The 22302-nt window shown below is 39.7% G+C and overlaps 1 protein-coding gene across 1 annotated transcript in view; it reads right to left on the bottom strand.

Annotated features, from left to right (window-relative positions):
* Positions 1-9022: 9022 nt before the first annotated feature.
* LOC106590177 (nuclear receptor-binding protein 2) overlaps positions 9023-22302 on the bottom strand; it is a 57655-nt gene continuing 44375 nt past the window's right edge. The window contains exons 10-17 of the mRNA XM_014180874.3: positions 16147-16242; positions 15809-15941; positions 15298-15451; positions 14974-15109; positions 13227-13280; positions 12951-13014; positions 12805-12860; positions 9023-12696 (exon numbers count right to left, since the gene is read on the bottom strand). Of these exons, the coding sequence (XP_014036349.2) occupies positions 12610-12696; positions 12805-12860; positions 12951-13014; positions 13227-13280; positions 14974-15109; positions 15298-15451; positions 15809-15941; positions 16147-16242 (780 nt within the window). The 3' untranslated portion in view covers positions 9023-12609. The remainder of the gene's footprint in view (positions 12697-12804; positions 12861-12950; positions 13015-13226; positions 13281-14973; positions 15110-15297; positions 15452-15808; positions 15942-16146; positions 16243-22302) is intronic.

Genomic DNA, 22302 nt, shown 5'->3' with positions numbered 1-22302 from the left:
AGCCCCCTGCACCTCTCTGATTCAGATGGGTGAAATGTGGAAGACACATTTCAGTTGAAGGTATTCAGTTGTTCAGGTTTCTAGAAAAAAAACATTTAGCTATGTACTTGGTAGCAATATTTTAAAGACTAGCTAGTTACTGACTATTTGAATAGTTTTTGTCAAACTACATGATGTATTTGTGAGCTAAAGTTGTCAAGAAAAATGCCTCTAATTTTACTACACAAAAACGTAATTGAACGTTCAATTGAACGGAAACAGTGCTGTACTGAACGACCAGTTGAAAAACGTGGATGGGGTGGGTTGTGTTTTAAAAAAACAATTTTTTAAATATTTTTTTATTAACAAATATCAACAAACAAAAGAGGAATAGTCACATGCAAACAAGCATACATACAAACTATTTACATTGGCAGGAATCCTAAACAAACAAATCATATTCATTAATAATACAAGTTTTAATTGCCTTTTTGTTTTTAATTTTAGTTAAAGTAGTGCCATATTGTTTTAAATTCATTTATAAAGTGAAAAAAGTTAGGTAGAAAAAAGTTAGGTATTGAATTGCATTTGGAAATATGAAATTTACCTAGTATTACCTAGTATTATTAGCAGTTGAATTAAATATACTACATCTTTATCTATGTCAGAATTTCTGAAATAAATCATTATATCAAAACCATTATATAGTACAACCGGTCCTATTTTTTTTGTAACAAAATTCTGTATGTCAATCCAAAAAATTATACTATAAATACAGGCAAAAAACAAATGCAAAATGGTCTCCTTCTCCATTCCACAGAAATCACATTTATAGTCAATATTCAGCTTGAATCTTTCCAAAACATGTTTCACAGGATAAATTCTATGTAACATTTTAAATGACACTTCCTTTATCTTGTTACTGATAAAAAATTTGTTAGCAATTTTCCATGCTTTCCTCCATTGTATATCACCATGGATTATTGACCAAAATAATCCTGCTGAGAGAATTGTAGTATTACAAACAATATTCCTAATCTGTTTGTTACTACATTTATCTTTGATGTTAATATTGCCAATTCATATATTTTCATGTAAATCTATGTTACTTACATCAACCACAGAGGAATTTAAAAGAGATACAACCCCCCTTGGAATCGCATCAAAAACAATTGCATATTCTTTTGGGTTATTTGAATTTTAAACTTATCAAGAAATTCCCTATATTAGAGTAGATATCCATCCTCATTCAGTAACTGACCAACCAAAATAATTTTATTCTCAAACCAGTTACGAAAAAAAAGAGACTTATTTTTAAATCGTATATCTTAGTTGTTTCATATAAAGTATCTGTGAGGGGAAAACATGTGTTTATACACTAACATCCAAGCTAAAATTGCCTGCTTATGGAATTTGGCCAACTTTACTGGGATTTTATCAACATCAAAATGACATCGAAGCAAAAATCCTAAACCACCAACAGAGTCAAATAAATACTTAGGGAAGACATTCCAAATACTGTTCTGGTTCTTAACATACTTCAGATCCAATTTATTTTGAAATAATTATTTAGAGTATTGAAATCTAAAACCTCAAGACCTCCTTGTTCTTGGGGATTAGTGAGAATATATTTTAGTAGATAGTGAGGCTTGTTCCTCCAAATAAAATTATAAAGAATCTTATCTAAGTCCTTTACAATTTTAGGGGATAATTCAAGTGATAACGAGACATAAACTGATCTGGATAACCCTTCAGCTTTGGACAATAAAACCCGACCGTATAACGAAATATCTCTCAGCAACCAGAGGTTCAATTTCTTCTTTGTTTTCTCAATAATGGGGTTAAAGTTTAATTCACTCCTTTGTTTTTCATCCTTGCATATAACAATTCCAAGATAAGTAACCTTATCTTTAATTGGGATACCATATACTTCCTGTAAAACACAATCCTTGAGTGGAAATAAGACTGATTTATTGATATTAATTTTCAAACCTGAAACTAAGGAAAAGTCTTCAATACAGGAAACTGCTTTAGAAACCTCATTCCCGTCTCTTAAAAATATGGTGGTATCATCAGTCAGTTGACATAGTTTAAATTCATTGTCAAGTGCTGAAACACCTTGAAAATTCCCTTTCTTGATATGAAGAGCCATAATTTGAGTTACCAATAAAAATAAAAATGGACTAATTGGGCAGCCCTGCCTAATGCCACGGCCACTATCAAATCTTTGGGATGTCCCGTGAGCTAATTTTACAGAGCTAGTACAACCACTATATAAAGTTTGGACGGCTTTCAAAAAAAAGTCACCAAACCCCCAAAAACGTATTGCTTTGAACATAAACTCATGTCCTACAGTGTCAAAAGCTTTATAAAAACTCAACAAACATAAGAAAACTATCATCAAGGATGAGGTCATTATAGTTAATCATATCTAAGATCAACCTGATGTTATTACTAATGTGTCGACCATGCATAAAACCAGATTGTTCTTCATCAATTATATGATGCAAGCCTTGTTTCAACCTCTTAGCAAATACAAGGGTAAATAATTGTCCATCATTATTCAATGGGCTAATGGGTCTCCAGTTGTCTATATAAAGAGTATCCTTATTAGGTTTGGGAATCAAAGTAATTACACCTTGCTTTAAGGAAGCCGGTAACTACCCTTTTTCTATTGATTCTTGAAACATAGCAAGAATGAAAGGAATCAATTTATCATTGAATGCTTTATAAAACTCGCTTATTAAACCATCATTTCCATGGGACCAATTGTCCTTAAGGCTTTTAATACAGTCTTTTATCTCAATTTCATATAACTCAACATCACAAAAATCATTATCTATCTTCTTAGCAATGTTTGGATTTTCATTGGGAGTATTACTAATCATTAATTTACATATGGAAGTCTTTTCGCCTGCCCTTTTTTCTAAATTAAAGAAATATTTTGTATTTTTCTCTTCCTCTTCCATCCATTTGTGTCTTGATCTTACAAACGCTCCCCAGGCCTTTTCCTCGTAGATTCAGTCTAACTGCATTTGCAATGACGACAGCTCCAGTAATTCCTGATTAGATAGTTCAGTTTTTTTAGTATAATCCATTATTCCTTTTATGATGTCATATTCTTTCTCTCTCTTGGCACGAGCAATTTCTTTCCCCATTGAAATAGCCAAAAGCCTTATATCAAATTTCATTAGCTCCCAGTAACTTCCAAACGTATTCATAAAACAGGCACAATTCCAGTATTTATCAATAATTCCTGCTACTTCCTTCTTAAATACTTCATTCTCTAGTAAAGTCTTGTTCATGTTCCAGTAACCTTTACAAACTTTTTTGTTGACAAACCATGCATATTTATCTTTATTGAGATCCCTTTGTGGTCTGTTAGAATCAATGGTTCAATCGAGACTGTATTACATTTACATTTTAGTCATTTAGCAGACGCTCTTATGCAGAGCGACTTACAGTAGTGAATGCATACATTTCATACATTTTTTCCCCGTACTGGTCCCCCATGGGAATTGAACCCACAACGCTGGCTTTGCAAACACCATGCTCTACCAACTGAGCCACACAGGGTTTGTATCATTTGATTTACACAACATGCCTACCACTTTGAAGATGCAAAATATTTTTTTATCGTGAAACAAACAAGAAATAAGACCAAAAAACGGAAAACTTGAGCGTGCATAACTATTCACCTCCCGAAGTCAATACTTTGTAGAGCCACCTTTTGCAGCAATTACAGCTGCAAGTCTCTTGGGGTATGTCTCAATAAGCTTGGCACATCTAGCCACTGGGATTTTTGGCCATTCTTCAGGGCAAAACTGCTCCAGCTCCTTCAAGTTGGATGGGTTCCGCTGGTGTACAGCAATCTTTAAGTCATACCACAGATTCTCAATTGGATTGAGGTCTGGGCTTTGACTAGGCTATTCCAAGACATTTCAATGTTTCCCGTTAAACCATTCGAGTGTTGCTTTAGCAGTATGCTTAGGGTCATTGTCCTGCTGGAAGGTGAACCTCTGTCCCAGTCTCAAATCTCTGGAACACTGAAACAGGTTTCCCTCAAGAATTTCCCTGTATTTAGTGCCATCCATCATTTCTTCAATTCTGACCAGTTTCCCAGTCCCTGCCGGTGAAAAACATCCACCCAGCATGATGCTGCCACCACCACGCTTCACTGTGGGGATGGTGTTCTCGGGGTGATGAGAGGTGTTGGGTTTGAGCCAGAAAGTGTTTTCCTTGATGGCCCAAAAAAGTAATTTTAGTCTCATCTGAACAGAGTACCTTCTTCCATATGTTTGGGGAGTCTCCCACATGCCTTTTGGCTTATTCTTTTCTTTAAGCGATGGCTTTTTTTCTGGCCACTCTTCCGTAAAGCCCAGCTCTGTGGAGTGTACGGCTTAAAGTGGTCCTATGGACAGATACTCCAATCTCCACTGTGGAGCTTTGCAGCTCCTTCAGGGTTATCTTTGGTCTCTTTTTTGCCTCTCTGATTAATGCCCTCCTTGCCTGGTCCGTGAGTTTTGGTGGGCAGCCCTCTCTTGGCAGGTTTGTTGTGGTGCTATATTCTTTACATTTTTTAATAATGGATTGAATGGTGCTTCGTGGGATGTTCAAAGTTTCCGCTATTTTTTTTATAACCCAACCCACAACTTTGTCCCTGACCTGTTTGGAGAGCTCCTTGGTCTTCAGGGTGTCGCTTGCTTGGTGGTGCCCCTTGCTTAGTGGTGTTGCAGACTCTGGGGCCTTTTAGAACAGGTGTATATGTATATACTGAGATCATGTGACAGATCATGTGACACTTAGATTGTACAGAGATGGACTTTATTTAACTAATTATGTGACTTCTGAAGGTAATTTGTTGCACCAAATCTTGTTTAGGGGCTTCATAGCAAAGGGGTGAGTACTTATGCACGCACCACTTTTCTGTTTATTTTTTTGAATTTTTTGAAACAAGTAATTTTTTTCCATTTCACTTCACCAATTTAAACTAAATAAAAATAAAAATCTATTTAAATTACAGGTTGTAATGCAACAAAATAGGAAAAACGCCAAGGGGATGAATACTTTTGCAAGGCACTGTACATAGCCCATCTGTAAATAGCCCACCCAATTTACCTACCACATCCCCATATTGTTTTTATTTACTTTTCTGCTCTTTTGCACACCAGTATTTCTACTTGCACATCACCATCTGCTCATCTATCACCCCAGTGTTAATTTGCTAAATTGTAATTACTTCGCTACTATGGCCTATTTATTGCCTAACCTCTTCACGCCATTTGCACACACTGTATATAGACTTTCTTTTTTTTCTATTGTGTTATTGACTGTACGCTTGTTTATTCCATGTGTAACTCTGTGTTTTTGTTTGTGTCGCACTGCTTTGCTTTATCTTGGCCAAGTCGCAGTTGTAAATGAGAACTTGTTCTCAACTAGCCTACCTGGTTAAATAAAGGTGAAATAAAAAATTATAATAATAAAAAACCCACTGGGAGTATTGGTCAACAATGATGGCAACCCTTTTTCACAATAGCTAAATTGTGAATAAATGACTGATCTACAAAATATAAATGAGTGCTTATTTATGATGCAAGGTTTTTTGTAGATCAGTCAATCGGCAGTTGCCTGCGCTGTCATTGGCTGCAATGAGTACAATTGAACTATGCTCCTATAAAGGTTCTAACAATAAACTAAAGCGCTTTTCAGACAGCCAGCGGAATATCGCCATGTACAGTACACCACTTGTCCCTCTAATCAAAGCGGCTAGTGCCTTCACACACAAGAGTGACAGCCACTGAGGTATAATAAGAATTGGAGATTGCATTCAAGATGTCCGACTGTTGTTTTCAAGGTAATCTACTCAAGTTCGCATATGACGATTCATGGACCTTCTATATCTGGGTTGCATCCAGTTTATACGGACCAACATCACATGTGCACTAGCACTCAGTAAGCGTAGAGAGCAGAGCGAGTAGTGACTATGTCATCACGTCATCCAAAAACATGGCAGACTTTAACTTCGGAAAGTATTCGGACCCCTTGACTTTTTCCACATTTTGTTACATTACAGCCTTATTCTAAAATGTATTAAAAAAATCCTCAGCAATCTGCACACAATACCCCATAATGACAAAGCAAAAACTGTTTTTTAGAAATGTTTGCAAATTGATTAAAATATGAAAACGTAATATAACATTTACATACGTTTTCAGACCCTTTGCTATGAGACTCAAAATTGAGCTCAGGTGCATCTTGTTTCCATTGATCATCCTTGAGATGTTTCTACAACCTGATTGGAGTGCACCTGTGGTAGATTCAATTGATTGGATATGATTTGGAAAGGCACATACCTGTCTATATAAGGTCCCACAGTTGACAGTGCATGTCAGAGCAAAAACCAAGCCATGAGGTCGAAGGAATTGTCCGTAGAGCTTTGAGACAGGATGTTGTCGAGGCACAGATCTGGGGAAGGGTACCAAAACATTTCTGCAGCATTCCCCATGAACACAGTGGCCTCCATCATTCTTAAATGGAAGTTTGGAACCACCAAGACTCTTCCTAGAAATGGGGCTGTGAGACTAGTCAGGATCGAGGCAAAGATGAATGAGGCAAAGATGAATGGAGCAAAGTACAGAGAGATCCTTGATGAAAACCTGCTCCAGAGCGCTCAGGACCTCAGACTGGGGCCAAGGTTCACCTTCCAACAGGACAACGACCCTAAGCACACAGCCAAGACAACGTAGGAGTGGCTTCGGGACAAGTCTCTGAATGTCCTTAAGTGGCCCAGCCAGAGCCCGGACTTGAACCCAACCGAACATCTCTGAAAATAGCTGTGCAGCAACGCTCCCCATCCAACCTGACAGAGCTTGAGAGGATCTGCAGAGAAGAATGGGAGAAACTCCCCAAATAAAGGTGTGCTAAGCTTGTAGCGTCATACCCAAGAAGGGTTGAGGCTATAATTGCTACCAAAGGTTCTTCAACAAAGTACTGAGTAAAGGGTCTGAATAACCTAACAAAATGTGGAAAAAGTCAAAAATTGTATGTCTTCGGCTGTGATTAAGGATTTTTTTTGGGCTTCTGACATATTTGAATAAATCAATAGATGTTTTGTGCACAAAGGTGATAACTAAAGTGTCTAATTAGGAATTTTCAAATCTGACTTCTCTATGTGGTCATGTATGGAAATTGTCTTTCTGGGCGGGGCGTCAGTTAAAACTGCAGTACCGAAGCAAAACTGTAGGAGCAGTAGAAACCGTGCTTCTCAACCGGAACCCTGGCCCCTTGGTGAAAGCCCACAGTCAATGTGACAGCCACTGGTGAGCATAGCAACGAAATTAACAAACATTATCGACGTGCGAAAAAATAGTCGATAGCATGCATAAAAATGTGTTTACATGGAACAGAATTTTTTTAATCCAAAAATTGATTCGAAAACAATGATTTTTATGGTTAAATGTGACTGTAAACTGATAGGGTTAGCCATTAGGCAGTGGTGAAAAGTACTTAAGTAAAAATACTTTAAAGTACTACTTAAGTCGTTTTTTGGGGTATCTGTACTTTACTATTTATATTTTTGACAACTTTTACTTTTACTTCACTACATTCCTAAAAAAACAATGTACTTTTTACCTCATACATTTTCCTTGACACCCAAAAGTACTTGTTACATTTTGAATGCTTAGCAGGACAGGAAAATGGTCCAATTCATGCACTTATCAAGAGAACATGTGGTCATCCCTACTGCCTCTGATCTGGTGAATTAACTAAACACGTGCATCATTTGTAAATGATGTCTGAGTGCTGGAGTGTGCCCCTGGCTATCCATACATATTCAAAACAAGAAAATGGTGCCGTCTGCTTTGCTTAATAGAAGGAATTTGAAATGATTTCTACTTTTACTTTTGATACTTAAGTATATTTTAGCAATTACATTTACTTTTCATAAGTATATTTAGAACCAAATACTTTAAGACTTTTACTCAAGTAGTATTTTCCTGGGTTACTTTCACTTTTACTTGAGAAACTTTCTATTAAGGTATCTAGACTTTTAATCAAGTATGACATTTGGGTACTTTTTTCCACCACTGCCACTAGGCATATGAAATGTCAGTTTTCTAGTTCCGACTAGTACTTGAACGTGGCATAAGTTCCTAGGCTAGTGGGCAAGTTAGCTGGTCCTGCTGTTGGACATACGTTCTGATGTCTCACCATGCAGGCTACGTTTTCTAATATGATTGGTCAACAACGGGCTTGAAAAATAGAGCAGAATCCTATTTTCTCTGCCTCGGCTGGCTGAGCAGCTTCCACTGAGCACCACTGATCATCCCGCCTGAATAGAGGCCTAAGCTTCATTGAAAATGAATGGGCCACCCTGTCCGCAGGCACTGTCTGTCAGAGGGTTTAGCCTTAAGATGCTTTTGGGAAACCGGGCCAAGGATGTTCATGCACAGTTTAGGGTAGCCAGGTTTTGTTTCATGTTTTTTTGCCCATTTTCTTTGACAAAAGTAGCCAGGTGCTTTGAATTACACAGTGTAGTGCTGCTGATTTTTTTTGTCATATTCAGGACAGATTAAAGCTAGAATCTGTAGTTGAAACAATGACAAAGCATTGACCCCACCTCAGTTTTGCTAAAATGCTGAGGGATGGGCCTGGAAAAATGTTAACTCTCAAATTCGACAGAGGTATGGATGCCTCTGTCTGACCATCCATGATATAAAAAATGTGAGTTTTAACCGGAGCAAAATATATATGGCTATGGTTTTAACCATGTTTTGAGGCTATACAGTGTTTGTTTACATTTACATTGTTTATTAATATTGGAGTAAAATACGCTTATATTTTGGGTTCTGATGGGTACGACAGTTGAACTAAGCTCACACGGCATTTAAGTTATATTCTTCAAGAATCAATGTGAATATATCATTAATTTATAAGTCCAAAAATTGAGCAACAAGGATTCTAACTTTAAGTGAAACTGTTTTAATAAGTCAGGACCCCAAGATTCAATAACGTAAAAAAAAAACACTCTGTAAACCCAGTCTCACCATGATGTGACATCACATTGTTTTATTGTCATTCATTGCAGTACAATATTTTACAGAAGGATGAGTAGAACACGTCCAGTACAATACAGAGCCGACATACAACAGAATCCAGACTCGGGAGAAAGAAGTGATAGCTACGGAAAAAGACTAATGGATGAATGGGCTTTGCTTAGTCTGAACATTCATTTTTCTTGATCCCTCAAGTCAGTCAATATGGAGCTCCGTCAATGACTAAGGCAATCTTGGAAAAGAAGTGTCTGAACAGTTTGGAGCTACTATTAAGACATGCATTGCAGACTACTAGACAACAGTAGCGCCACTCCGAGCATTCATACTTCTGTTCAAGGGAAACCCCTTTGAACAGACACAGACATATCTATGTACACCATATCCTACAGATAAATGACTGGGAGAAGCGCTTTCCCCAAGAGACTAGCTGATAAAAGGCTTGACATTTTAAGAGCAATGAGCATATTATGCAACATCTATACAGGAGTGTAATTGAAATAGGACCAGAGATTTACAGATAGCATAAGAACCAAAACGTCATATTGTTAACAGATGAAGATACACTGAGTGTACGAAACAATAGGAACACCATGACAGACTGACTAGGTGAATCCAGATGAAAGTTATGATCCTTTATTGATGTCACCTGTTAAATCCACTTCAATCAGTGTAGTTGAAGGTGAGGAAACAGGTTAAAGAAGGATTTTTAAGCCTTGAGACAACTGAGACATGGATTGTGTACGTGGGCCATTCAGGAGGTGAATGGGCAAGAGAAAATATTTAAGTGCCTTTGAACAGGGTATGGTAGTAGGTGACAGGTGCACTGGTTTAAGTGTGTTAAGAACTGCAACACTGCTGCGTTTTTCATGCTCAACAGTTTCCCATGTGTATCAAGAATGGTCCACCACCCAAAGGAGATCCAGCCAACTTGACACAACTGTGGGAAGCATTAGAGTCAACATGGGCCAGCATCCCTGTAGAATGCTTTCAACACCTTGTTGAATCTATGCCCCAACGAATTGAGGCAGTTCTAAGGGGCAAAAGGGGGTGCAACTCAATATTAGGAAGGTGCTCCTATTGTTTTGTACACTGTGTATACTGTTCAAGATTGATTAAGAAAAGTTGTTTTTCATATTTTTTTAAAACTTTAAAGCAATCAATAAATTACTAAATCCCACTGCAATAGATCTATTATTGACTTTTGCTTGCTTTAGAATGCATCGGACATCTGTGGACACTAACGCACAATTCAGCTTCAACCTCCAGAAGTATATAATGCTTTTTTTGTGTTGTGTACTATAGTAGTTATATCGTTCAGTAGAACAGTAATTAATTGCTTTCCCCAAAAAATATTCTGGGCTTTATTTATTTGAAACCCTTCACTATTCAACAAAACCCTCCATTCATAATCGCGTTCTCAAATGGCTCAATCGGAGTGGACTATATTCTATGTGTTTAGCTGATTTAGACATTCCTAGGGTACAAGCTGTGGCCCCTCAACACATTCACAAGCTGGTTTTCAGAATAAATGAGAAGTCTAGCATTCTGTTGACACCAACCCAATAGACTGAATCGTTGACTGTCAGGAGTTTTTGTCATTTCTGAAGTTGCGTTATGTTGCTGTGGCGTTATGTATTATGGGTTTTGTACATAGTGGGTTGCCATCACAGGCACTTTGCAAGTCTTTGGCTTACAGAACACTTTCACAGGGAAAACCCTTAAGAGCACTACAGGCTAAAAGAGAGGCATCATCTCATTGCTCGTTACTACTAATGCACGGAGAGTCATTCAGGCTAGCAAAGCACTGTTAGAATGCACTGCGAGTGTGTTTTGGAGACCATTATACACCATTAAAACGTCAACAGAACAAGGTCTGTTCAACGCTAATGCTGTTCATAGAACTAAGCAAAAATTATGAAGTTAACTTAAGTGTTAGCATGTTAACCATGGATGTTGGACGATTCTCATCTTTGTCACCAGATTTGCTCTCTAAGAGCTAGACATTTCTATGGTAGATATTGCTTGGGCTTATAAAACTAGGGAGCCTTTTTATTAAAAAAAAAAAAAAACGTTTTATAGATTATTTTCCAAAAACAACTTCCAAATGTACATTTCTGGAGTTATCAACTATTAATTAAAAGACTGTAAAATAACGTAAAAACATAGCTGTTTTATTGGTTCATCTTGAATGCACTACATCCATCCATTATTGGAAACACCTCTACTGGCAGTACAGTATAGTAGTGGCATTATGGATGATTACATCTTAAGGCATTACAGCCCTTTTAGGCAGGGGACTTATCAATCTTCCACTGCATTGTGGGAAGCTGAACACAGCCGGGTAAATCCATTTGAATTCAATCACTTTTTGACAGCATCTCTTTTGATTTAAACAAAACTTTCCATAAATGTTTGCCCATGGAAGAAGTGGTCAGAAAGAACAGATTTTCAGAAAGATTTAAAACAACAAATATTCCCATTCAAGTCAACATTCTCTGATGATCTTTGAAAGTTGACATTTTCACTTTATTCCCATTTTAGTACATTTTTCTGCCAAAACATAACACTCATCCTGTATGTAACCCTGTACCTTAGAGGCTGCTGCCCTATGTACATAGACATGGAATCACTGGTCACTTTAATAATGGCACACTAGTCACTTTAATCATGTTTACATATGTATATACTGTATTCTCTTATACTGTATTTTAGTTAATGCCACTCCGTCATTGCTCGTCCTAATATTTATATATTACTTAATTCCATTCTTTTACTTTTAGATTTGTGTGCATTGTTGTGAATTGTTAGATACTACTGCACTGTTGGAGCTAGGAACACAAGCATTTCACTACACCCGCAATAACATCTGCTAAATATGTGTATATGATTTTGATTTATTCAAGAGCATGTTGTGTCTCAACCGATGGCAGGCATAACACAAAACCTTAGATGATATAAAATAGGGTCTAAGTTACAACATATGCGAAAAGATAATTGACGTTAAAGGTAAAAAAAAAAAAGAAAAGACATTTGTATGTTTTTAGATTTTTGCCAGAAATGATAAAATATTTGACAACCCTGTTTGTATGCATTTAAATTATTTAAATTTCAACTGATAATTTTTTCCAGTGATGAAGACATGGATGTCTCATGGTATGGTGGAGTTTTCAAAATCAGTCAACTTTGAGCACCTTTATCACTTGAATGTCACTTTCTGAGCACTTCTACAATGGGCAAATATGTATGGCAGATTTTGTTCAAATCAAAAGGGGTGCTGTCAAAAAGTGATTGAATTCAAATGGATTTAACAAGCCATGATGCCTCTGTCATCCAACCGGGGATGCTTTCAGTCCCTCTCAGTCCTGGCCTATCCTAGCCCTCTTTGGGATGATCCACCAATCATCAGGCCCAGTCCCAATCACCACTCATCAGGCTCAATCCTTCAAACCCTCACTGGAGCCAGCCCCTCTGATCCTGGCTGAGTCATCCTGCCTTCTAGCCCCTGTCTTGCTCTGTTTGAGTGGTCAATGCCCGAGGCCCCTCTCTGTGGGCCAGCTTCCGTAGCGGCCCCTTCTCACTGTGTAATCCCAGAGGCCAGCGCTTTGCCCTTGTGTCTGGTGAGCGCGTCCTCAAGGAATCCTGCCAGCTTCCCACAGTCCTCCTGCATGGGGTTGGTTACACAGGGTTTGAGGTTAGAGGTTAGATCATTACAGGTTATTGCAAATGACTATGTCCGTTTGCAATAACATTAGGCGACAAGGATACCTACCTCACTTATGAAGGCGTAGTGAACAAGTTCATTGGCAAGGTCTTTGGAGCTGTCAGCTGAAAGATTCATACAAAATAGTTCAGCCTCATACCACGATATGTAACAAAAACATAATAATGGATATGAAAGTGTCCATTAGAACTCACTCGGAACGATGTCACAGCTAAGTTGTCGATGGAGCTTGTCTTCCATCTTAAGAAACAGAGAGAGCTAAGGAGAGGACAGGATAGAGGAATATATTTTATCTACACAGAATATACTTATCCCCCAAATGCAATGAGGATCAGAATGGATAAAAAATAAAAGTTGCGATGTAATGTCATGTTATGGCAACTCCAAAAGGCCACGTGACATGGGGGGGGGGGGGGGGGGGTTGTACACATTGACACCATTATTTAAATGAAGACGATAGTCAAACTCACATGAGTTTTGGTCCCTTCTTCATTTGACTCCAAGTTACAGTGCATTTGAATCACCTGCAACACACCATCAGACCAACCATCAGTTAGAGTGATACGCGTACTTTAACATGCACTATTCTCTTTAAAGCCCCCTTTGGACAGGACTAGTATTATTACAGACGTCGGTTATGTAATCATTATCTCAGCATGTGCATTATTTCAGAGGAAAATTGCACAGGATTCTTTTTTCATTTTTTTTCATTCAATTTAGTCTACGACGGCAGCCTGGAGTGGAGGTTTTTATATTCTAGACATGAAGATATTTCAACATCATGTCTAGACGATAATAAACTACAATTATAACTTGTGCTTAGCTGCCAAATATATACAGTAACAGTCAAAAGTTTGGACAAACCCACTCATACCAGGGAACATAGTAAAAATAAATAAAAACTCTTGAATGAGTAGGTGAGTCCAAACTTTTGAACGGTACTGTAGGTGTCTCCATAATATTTAAAGTGTAATTATAAGGATTATTTTAGCGATCCACGGTACACGTTCCTCCTAATAAAAACTTGAGCATCGGGACAGTATTTGCTTGAGATGATTGTATGGATGATAAACTTGCTATTTCCTAAAAGTTTAGCTCAGTGGGGAATCTGGGAATGCTCTGCTTTGTCATCTGTTGCCTAATTCATCAACAGCCAGGGTGTCACACCCTGACCTTAGAGATCCTTTTAATTCTCTATTTGGTTAGGTCAGGGTGTGACTAGGGTGGGTAATCTATGTTTTCTATTTCTTTTTTGGCCGGGTATGGTTCCCAATCAGAGGCAGCTGTCTATCGTTGTCTCTGATTGGGGATCATACTTAGGCAGCTTTTTCCCACCTGTAGTTTGTGGGATCTTGTTTTGGTAGTGTGCTGTTTAGCCCTACTAAACGTTACGTTTCGTTTGTATTTTTTCGGTGTTCATTTATTAAAGTAAGATGTACGCCTACCACGCTGCACCTTGATCCAATCCTTCCAACAACGAGCGTAACACAGGGTTTAATTAAATAAGATTATAGGCACAAACATTTTTTACCCCAGAACGTCCATTATTCCAGAGTACGATTCAGACAGGATTCGTTTTGTCCAAACATGCCCCCTGTAATTCGTTATTTTTTTCCTAGGCGTGATAATATTTCAACAAGTCCAGGCGATAACGGTCTACACTGACAACTCAAACCATATCAAACCATCTTTGAAATCGTGTCTGCATAATATTTGAATTGAGGAAGTGTGATCATAAATGAATTCCACAATAGACGTCCTAAATGCCCCCCATCCTTCAGATGTGAGCTAAACAGTGCACTTGCACTTGAGATGTGTTTTAAGGCGTTGAATGAGAAAGTGAACTTATCATTTCCAAAAGTTTAGGTAAGCTGTATGCTGCTTTGCCATCTATTAACAGCAAGGGTTACATAAAATTGTAACTTTTTTTTTTTACTTCGGCAATATGAAATTAATACGCACAAAACATATAAATAAAAGCATTCACTGTGAAAGTTGATACATGTAGGGCCTTCATATATAGGCTATGCGCAGCACTTTGTTCAATTTATTGAATCACATTGTTTTCCTGCTAAAATCATGAGCAACACCTTTTTTGTAATTATTACGTTATTACATAATTACGTTACCCGACTTCCACCAGTAAAATTAATCCTGTCCAAATAGGGCTTAACACACACAAACAAATAGACAGACAGACAGACACCTAACCCTCACCTTTCTGCTCTCTGTCTCTTGGGGCTCAGGGGTGGGGGACTTCGCCGTCTCCACCTGTTCGTGGGACAGGGATAGGGCACGGGGTACAGGGTGGGGGCGCGACGACGCAAAGTTCATGAGGGGGTATATTCCATTCCTGAAGAGGGATGAGTCAGAACGATGTCAGGGGCCACAAGGCCATCTCTTAATGACACCCTACACAAAGTCCATAAGAGGCAATGACCAAGGCAGCTCTTTAAGGCTGCATCCTAAATTGCACCGTATTCCCTATATAGTGCACTACTTTTGACCAGAGCCCAATGGGTGAATGGAATTAGCCCTTACTTGACGTCCTCCAGGAACTTGTCCAGCTCCAAAGGAGACACATGGGAATACTTGAGCTGAACGCCAGGCCGGTTGCCATGTTTGATTTCTGCCATTAGACCGTTGGGGTCAAAGGACTTGGTCTTCTCCTCCACACAGTTCTCTGGCAGCAGGTCTGCAAAGAAAGATGGGTAAGGGAGTGTTACATGGATGCCACACCAGTTTGGCATATAGCAAATCAAATCAAAAAACGTTTCCACTTCCATTGTAACAACAGACGTTCAAAGAAATCCCACAAAATCCAATAAAGGATTTCAGTATTTTTCAGTTGTCCCATAACAAAAAGGAAATAACACGTGGAAACATTTTCTCTCTCCCACACAAATGGCTAGCCTGGGTTGCATTTTGTTTGTGCCATCATGCCACTCCTTGTCATGCCAAACAGACTGGTGCCCAGGCAAAGAATTGGCAGTTGTCACTCCACAGATTGCATGCCATGTGCATTGGGGGCTTCAGAGATGGAGACACTCACACTGGTTGCTGATGAGGCAGTGGGCAGCCAGTAGCTTGAGGGAGTGAACCTCAAACAGCACGCGGTGGAAGAGGAGGTCATGGGCTGTGGGACGCTGCTTGGCCTCGTGACGCACACACGACTGGGTAAACTCCTGCAAGAGGGAGTGGAGGTCAAAGGTCAAAGCTATGTAGTGTATTAGTTAGGGTTTAATTAGTGTGTTGGTATCCTTTAAAATGTACATTCAATAAACTTGATTTCATAAGGTGTGGGTTTTAATCAAATGTGTTTTTGCACATTGGCCCACTCTGATGCTTTGCTATATTTGGGCCATGGATGGAAACATGAGTGAGACTGACTCTCATGAGGGGATCCTCCAGAGACTGGCCTGCGTTGGTGATGGCCTCCTTGGACACAACAGCATCTCCATTAGCCTGTATTTCCAGGACAGCCATCTATAAATAAATAAAGAGATTCCATTAAGAAATGAGCATGGGTGTATTATTGTGGTCTCATTGGTGTGATGGCCTCTGGGTGTGTGCTGGTATACAGTCTGTGTGATCTATTAGACTGAGATAGGACATGTGAACATATGAACACAACTCGAACGGCAATTTTTTTAAACTTTCGTTTATTTAGTAAATCTTTTTCTTAACTCTTATTTTTCTTAAAACTGCATTGTTGGTTAAGGGCTTGTAAGTAAGCATTTCACTGTAAGGTCTACACCTGTTGTATTCGGCGCATGTGACAAATACATTTTGATTTGATTTGATACAAAGAGGACAATGTAATCAGGGCTGTGGCGGTCATGAAATGTCAGCTGGTTATTGTCACGCAAAAGACTGCCGGTCTCATGGTAATTGGCCGTTAATTAACATAAACACGTTAAGCATCTCCAGCCCTCCACACATTCATGTGTGCCTGATGTGTCCCTTTGGAACATCTATATTTAAAAAAGTTGAATAAATCAATTTAATATACACCATCACAATAAATTCATTATTTATTTTAGGCAGGTATATAGAAACATTATGATATTAGTATTTATTATGCATTCCCATTCGCTGCTGCCAAGGCAGCAGCTACTCTTCCTGGGGTCCAGCAAAATGAAGGCAGTTATACAATTTATAAAACACTACAATACATTCACAACGGATTTCCCAACACATTAAGTGTGTGCCCTCAGGCCACTACTCTACTACCACATATCTACACCACAAAATGAATGTGTATGTGTGTGTATAGTGCGTATGTTATCGTGTGTGTGTATGCATGTGTCTGTGCCTGTGTCTCTTCACAGTCCCCGCTGTTCCATAAGGTGTATTTTATCAGTTTTTTAAATATAATTTTAAAGCTTGCATGAGTTACTTGATGTGGAATAGAGTTCCATGTAGTCGTGGCTCCCATAGTGTGACTCCCATTGTCTGTTCTGGACTTGGGGACTGTGAAGAGACCACTGGTGGCATATCTCGTGGGGTATGCATGGGTGCCAGAGCTGTGTGCCAGTAGTTCAAACAGACAGCTCGGTGCAACATTTCAATACCTCTCACAAATACAAGTAGTGATGAAGTCAATCTGTCCTCCACTTTAAGCCAGGAGAGATTGACATGGATATTATTAATGTTAGCGCTCTGTGTACATCCAAGGGCCAGCCGCGCTGCCCTGTTCTGAGCCAATTGAAATTTTTCTAATCCCCTCTTTGTGGCACCTGGCACATGACTGACTGAACAGTAGTCCAGGTCCGACAAAACTATGGCCTGTAGGACCTGCCTTGTTGATAGTGCTGTTAAGGCAGAGCAACACTTTATTATGGACAGACTTCTCCCCATTTTAGCTACCGAGTGGCGCAGCGCTCTAAGGCACTGCATCTCAGTGCAAGAGGCGTCACTGCAGTCCCTGGTTCGTATGCAGGCTGCATCACATTCGGCCGTGATTGGGAGTTCCATAGAGCGGCGCACAATTGGCCCAGCGTTGTACGGGTTTGGCCCGGGTTAGGCCGTCATTGTAAATAAGAATTTGTTCTTAACTGACTTGCACAGTTAAATAAAGGCTAAATAAAAATAAAAAATACTGTTGTATCAATATGTTTTGACCATGACAGTTTACAATCCAGGGTTACTCCAAGCAGTTTAGTCACCTCAAATATCATCCGTATGCACTCGGATAGCGAATGGAGGCTGCTTTCCCTCTGGTTGTTTTTCAATCTGGCTGGTTGGCTTCTCCGGTTATTTCACTCCATGCATAAACCACTGTTTGAGGAGCATGCAGCCTCTCACTGCATGACAGGTGATATTCTGCCCAAACTCTGTATGCCATGGCCTCTCCAACTCTGTTCCTGCAGCTACCCAGTGCTTAATTTGGAAAACCAAGCGAAATCTGTTCGGGAACATTGATAGTAACATGTTTTCACAATGAAACATATTTCATTAAACTGTTGACCTCCCCTCTCTCTGCACGCTGGAGAAAGGAATGAAGGAGAGAGAGAGGAGATGGAAACGCATGGTGGTGAGATATTTTGTAGCTAAAGGTCATTTCTCCGCCTATTAATTATGAAAATATTTAAAGAACGCCCTATTAGGCCCTACTATACTTTTAAAATGAAGTGCTTTGTAACACCAAAACTAGTGGCAACTGAGCTGCCACCAACTTAAAGGAGATGAAACCTTAACTTTCCTGGAGTATTGAAACACATCATCCTGAGATGTTTTGAAACATTACATGGTGTGTTGTAACACCACTTAATCAATTGTTGTGTGCCAGGAACTGGGAGCACTACCCAAAAAGATTGAAAACACTATTATGGTGTTTCAAATCCTGTCTAGTTGTAATGTCTGCTTCCAATTCACACACTCAAACATCCCCTGAACGCAGCTCACTCTCCAGATCCCAATCACCTGAACTCTGATCACCTGTTCACACACCTGTATGTCATTATCATACACTATTAAGTTCAGTTCTTTGCACCCCATCATTGTGAGGTATTGTTTGTTTTGTGACACACTTCTATTCGGAGCTCTGTTTTGCCCATAATATACTCCTCCCTTGTATGATAGTTTTTGCCTACCTCACTAACGACGCCTTTTGCCTATTCCCTGCCTGTACTTTAGCCTATCAGATTTCCTGTTATCAACCTATTGCCTGATCTCCCGGATGACGTTACTAGCCTTTTCCCTGCCTGTACTATTGCCTTTTTGGACCCCTGTGTATGACCTTCTGCCTGCCCCTGGATCCAGCTACATGCCTCCTCTTGTGGTCCTCTACAATAAACACCTGCTGCGCCCTGCGCTTCAAACCAGATCTCTGTCTCCCATCGTGTTCATTACACTTGTGCAGAATTAAATCACTTCTTCTGGAGTATTTTCATTGGTTCATGTATCTGATCATTTGCCAGTTTCACCCATTTTGGCAGGCATTGTTGAGCACAGTGCTCAAACCACCAGCAGTAACTGGAGGTTTTACAGTGTTGGGTTGTGAGAATATGAAATATACTTATTCATGTCACTGAGGGAGAGAGGGGAATGTATAACGTTTACATTCTGTCCGGATATGTTATTGTTAGCCATCAGGGATGCTATGGGAGGAGGAAAGACACCGTCTGGTACGAGTCAACATGACAGCCGTGAGTTGGGGAGGTCAGGTCAGATGAAGTGAGGAAGAACAGGTATCACTAAGGTTCTGTCTAGCAACAGAGATGCATTGGCTGTTCAGATGTGTAGGAGGAGGCTCAGCATAGGAGAAAGGTTAAATATCAGTGCTGGTGTGAATGTCTGTCTGACGCAGCTGTATTGACCTAATGGCCGAATAAACTTGGTTTAAGCTTTACTAATCGTCCGTGAGTTGTACTAGGTTAATTTAGAACCTAACAGTTGGCACTGCGAGCAGGGTTGCACCATGATTTATAGTCAAACCAGAGTCCAGATCAGTGGAGCAGGAGCTGGCAACAAACAAGGAAGGCACAGTTCCTACACCTGTTTCCACACATTTTGACATCTTGGGGAGATGAGATTCGTAGGCTGAACAATTATAGGATACAGACCTAGAAAGCCTGAGTTTATTCAGTAGGCCCATTGAGTTGTGACCGGTCGTAGCTTTAAAGAGAGTAAGTCCCGAGCAGGATAGATCCTGTGGAGGGTAAGTCTCGTAGCTTTAAAGATAGATCATGCGGAGGGCAAGTCTCGTAGCTTTTAAGAGAGTAAGTCCCAAGCAGGATAGATCCTGTGGAGGGTAAGTCTCGTAGCTTTAAAGAGAGTAAGTCCCGAGCAGGATAGATCCTGTGGAGGGTAAGTCCCGAGCAGGATAGTTCCTGTGGAGGGTAAGACTCGTAGCTTTAAAGAGAGGAAGTCCCGAGCAGGATAAATCCTGTGTAAGGTAAGTCTTGTAGGTAAAGGGTAAGTCCAAAGCAAGATAGTTCCTTTGGAGGGTAAATCTCTTAGAACCAGGGTAAGTCCCGAGCAGGATAGTTCCTGTGGAGTGTAAATCTCATAGAGAGAGGGTAAGTCCTGAACAGGGTGGTCCTTTGGAGGGTAAATCCCTCATTTAGTGGTTTATCAGCCAGACCTTGAAGGTCTCAGCCGGCAGTGGCCATGAGGCAGTATAGTGTGTGTGTGTGTGTGTGTGTGTGTGTGTGTGTGTGTGTGGTGTGTGTGTGTGTGTGTGTGTGTGTGTGTGTGTGGATGGATAAAGTGACATGCTTGTGTACTAGGATAAAAGGTTGTCATTTAGGGTTAGAAGAAAATAAATAAGATATCCTTAACGCTGTTGGATTTGGGTGTATTAGCAGTAGCAATAAAGCGAGGTTGGTTTCATGCCCTGTTGGGGTGGGGAACCATGACAGATTATGTGGAAATAGGAAGACAAATGTGAATAATTTTGGTAATGTGTGTTATCAACAACAGTGATATTTGAGGCGCAACACTGAAATAAGACATTAGGTCATATGTATTCTCCAGTAATACATTTGCAGACACTATAGTATTGGTTCTAATACAAAGTATTAGACTGTTCTCTCTGCTACCGCACGGCAAGCGGTACCTGAGCGCCAAGTCTAGGTCCAAGAGGCTTCTAAACAGCTTCTACCCCCAAGCCATAAGACTCCTGAACAGCTAATCAAATGGCTACCCAGACTATTTGCTTTGCCCCCCCCCCTTTACAACACTGCTACTCTCTGTTATTATCTGTGCATTACCACTTTAATAACTCTACTTACATGTACATATTACCTCAATTACCTCGACTGGCCGGTGCCCCCGCCCATTGGCTCTGTACTAGTACCCCCTGTATATAGTCTCGCTATTGTTATTTTACTGCAGCTCTTTAACTACTTGTTACTTTTATTTCTTATTCTTATTCGTATTTTTTAAACTGCATTGTTGGTTAGGGGCTTGTAAGTAAGAATTTCACTGTAAGGTCTACAACTGTTGTATTCGGCACATGTGACAAATACAATTTCATTTGATTTGATTGAGGAAGTTCTACACACTGCGAACAATTTCATTACCATGCCACTCGCGACAGTAAAAAAAGGACAAAGGAGGGTTGTAATGAGAAGAGTTATTACCGGCAATAAAAGGTCCGTGTTTATAAATGTACATTCTAACGGTGATGACGTGCTCTAGGTTGAGAAGCTCGAATTTGAGTGATAGACTCAAAGTAAAGCACTAAGGACTGTCATTCTAAATATGGGTTGGGTAATTTATAAAATGTTTAAGTTATGATTTGGATACAGCGAGAGAGAGTTGTTCTGAAACTGTGAGGGGTGGGGGCACTGATCAAATGTATTGGGCCTAGGGAGCCTCTAGAAACCTTATCTTTACGTGTCCTCCGACAGGGAGGTTATTAGAGAACTCACTGGAGGTTAGCTTGGGTCAATCGTTACGTTTTTCAGTTTTTACCATGTCATCAGAATTTTTATGTTAAATCGCATGAATACATATAGATTGCTGGATGATACGGTACAATTAATTGCATACAAGGCTCATAGTCTGTGTCTTGCGTTAACACCCAAGGATGAAAATGAAGGAGACGGGCATGGAGACCAGCATCACATGGGCATGGAACGTAACGGCTGAACGGTTCTGTCCCCAGTCCTAGTTTCATCAAGGGTGGTGTGAAATTATGAAACATGTATTTTCTCTTTTCCCTGTTTCAGTCAATATGTTTTTAGGTTTGGTGGAACATAAGAGTGATCATTGTTTCAGAGGAGGGACTGATGTATATTGACTAATTGATTTGAGAATCTTTTAGTATGTTTATAACTTTATGAATTGCATTAGGAGTAGTGACCATTGTGTTAAGGGTTAGATGGAATGATATATGTGCAAATATATCTGTAGCTGTAATGAATACGATGGGAGACAGAGAGCTGGTTTCAAGTGCAGGGTGCAGCAGGTGTTTACTGTAAAGGACCACAGGAGGAGGCAGGTAGCTGGGTCCAGGGGCAGGCAGAAGGTCATACAAAGAGGGTCCAAAAGGGCAACAGTACAGGCAGGGGAAAAGGCTAGTAACGTAGTCCGGGA

This window comes from Salmo salar, chromosome 29, assembly GCF_965601325.2.
Source record: "Salmo salar chromosome 29, fSalSal1, whole genome shotgun sequence".
NCBI classification, from domain to species: Eukaryota; Metazoa; Chordata; class Actinopteri; order Salmoniformes; family Salmonidae; genus Salmo; species Salmo salar.
This window is presented reverse-complemented; position numbering and strand designations above follow the sequence as displayed.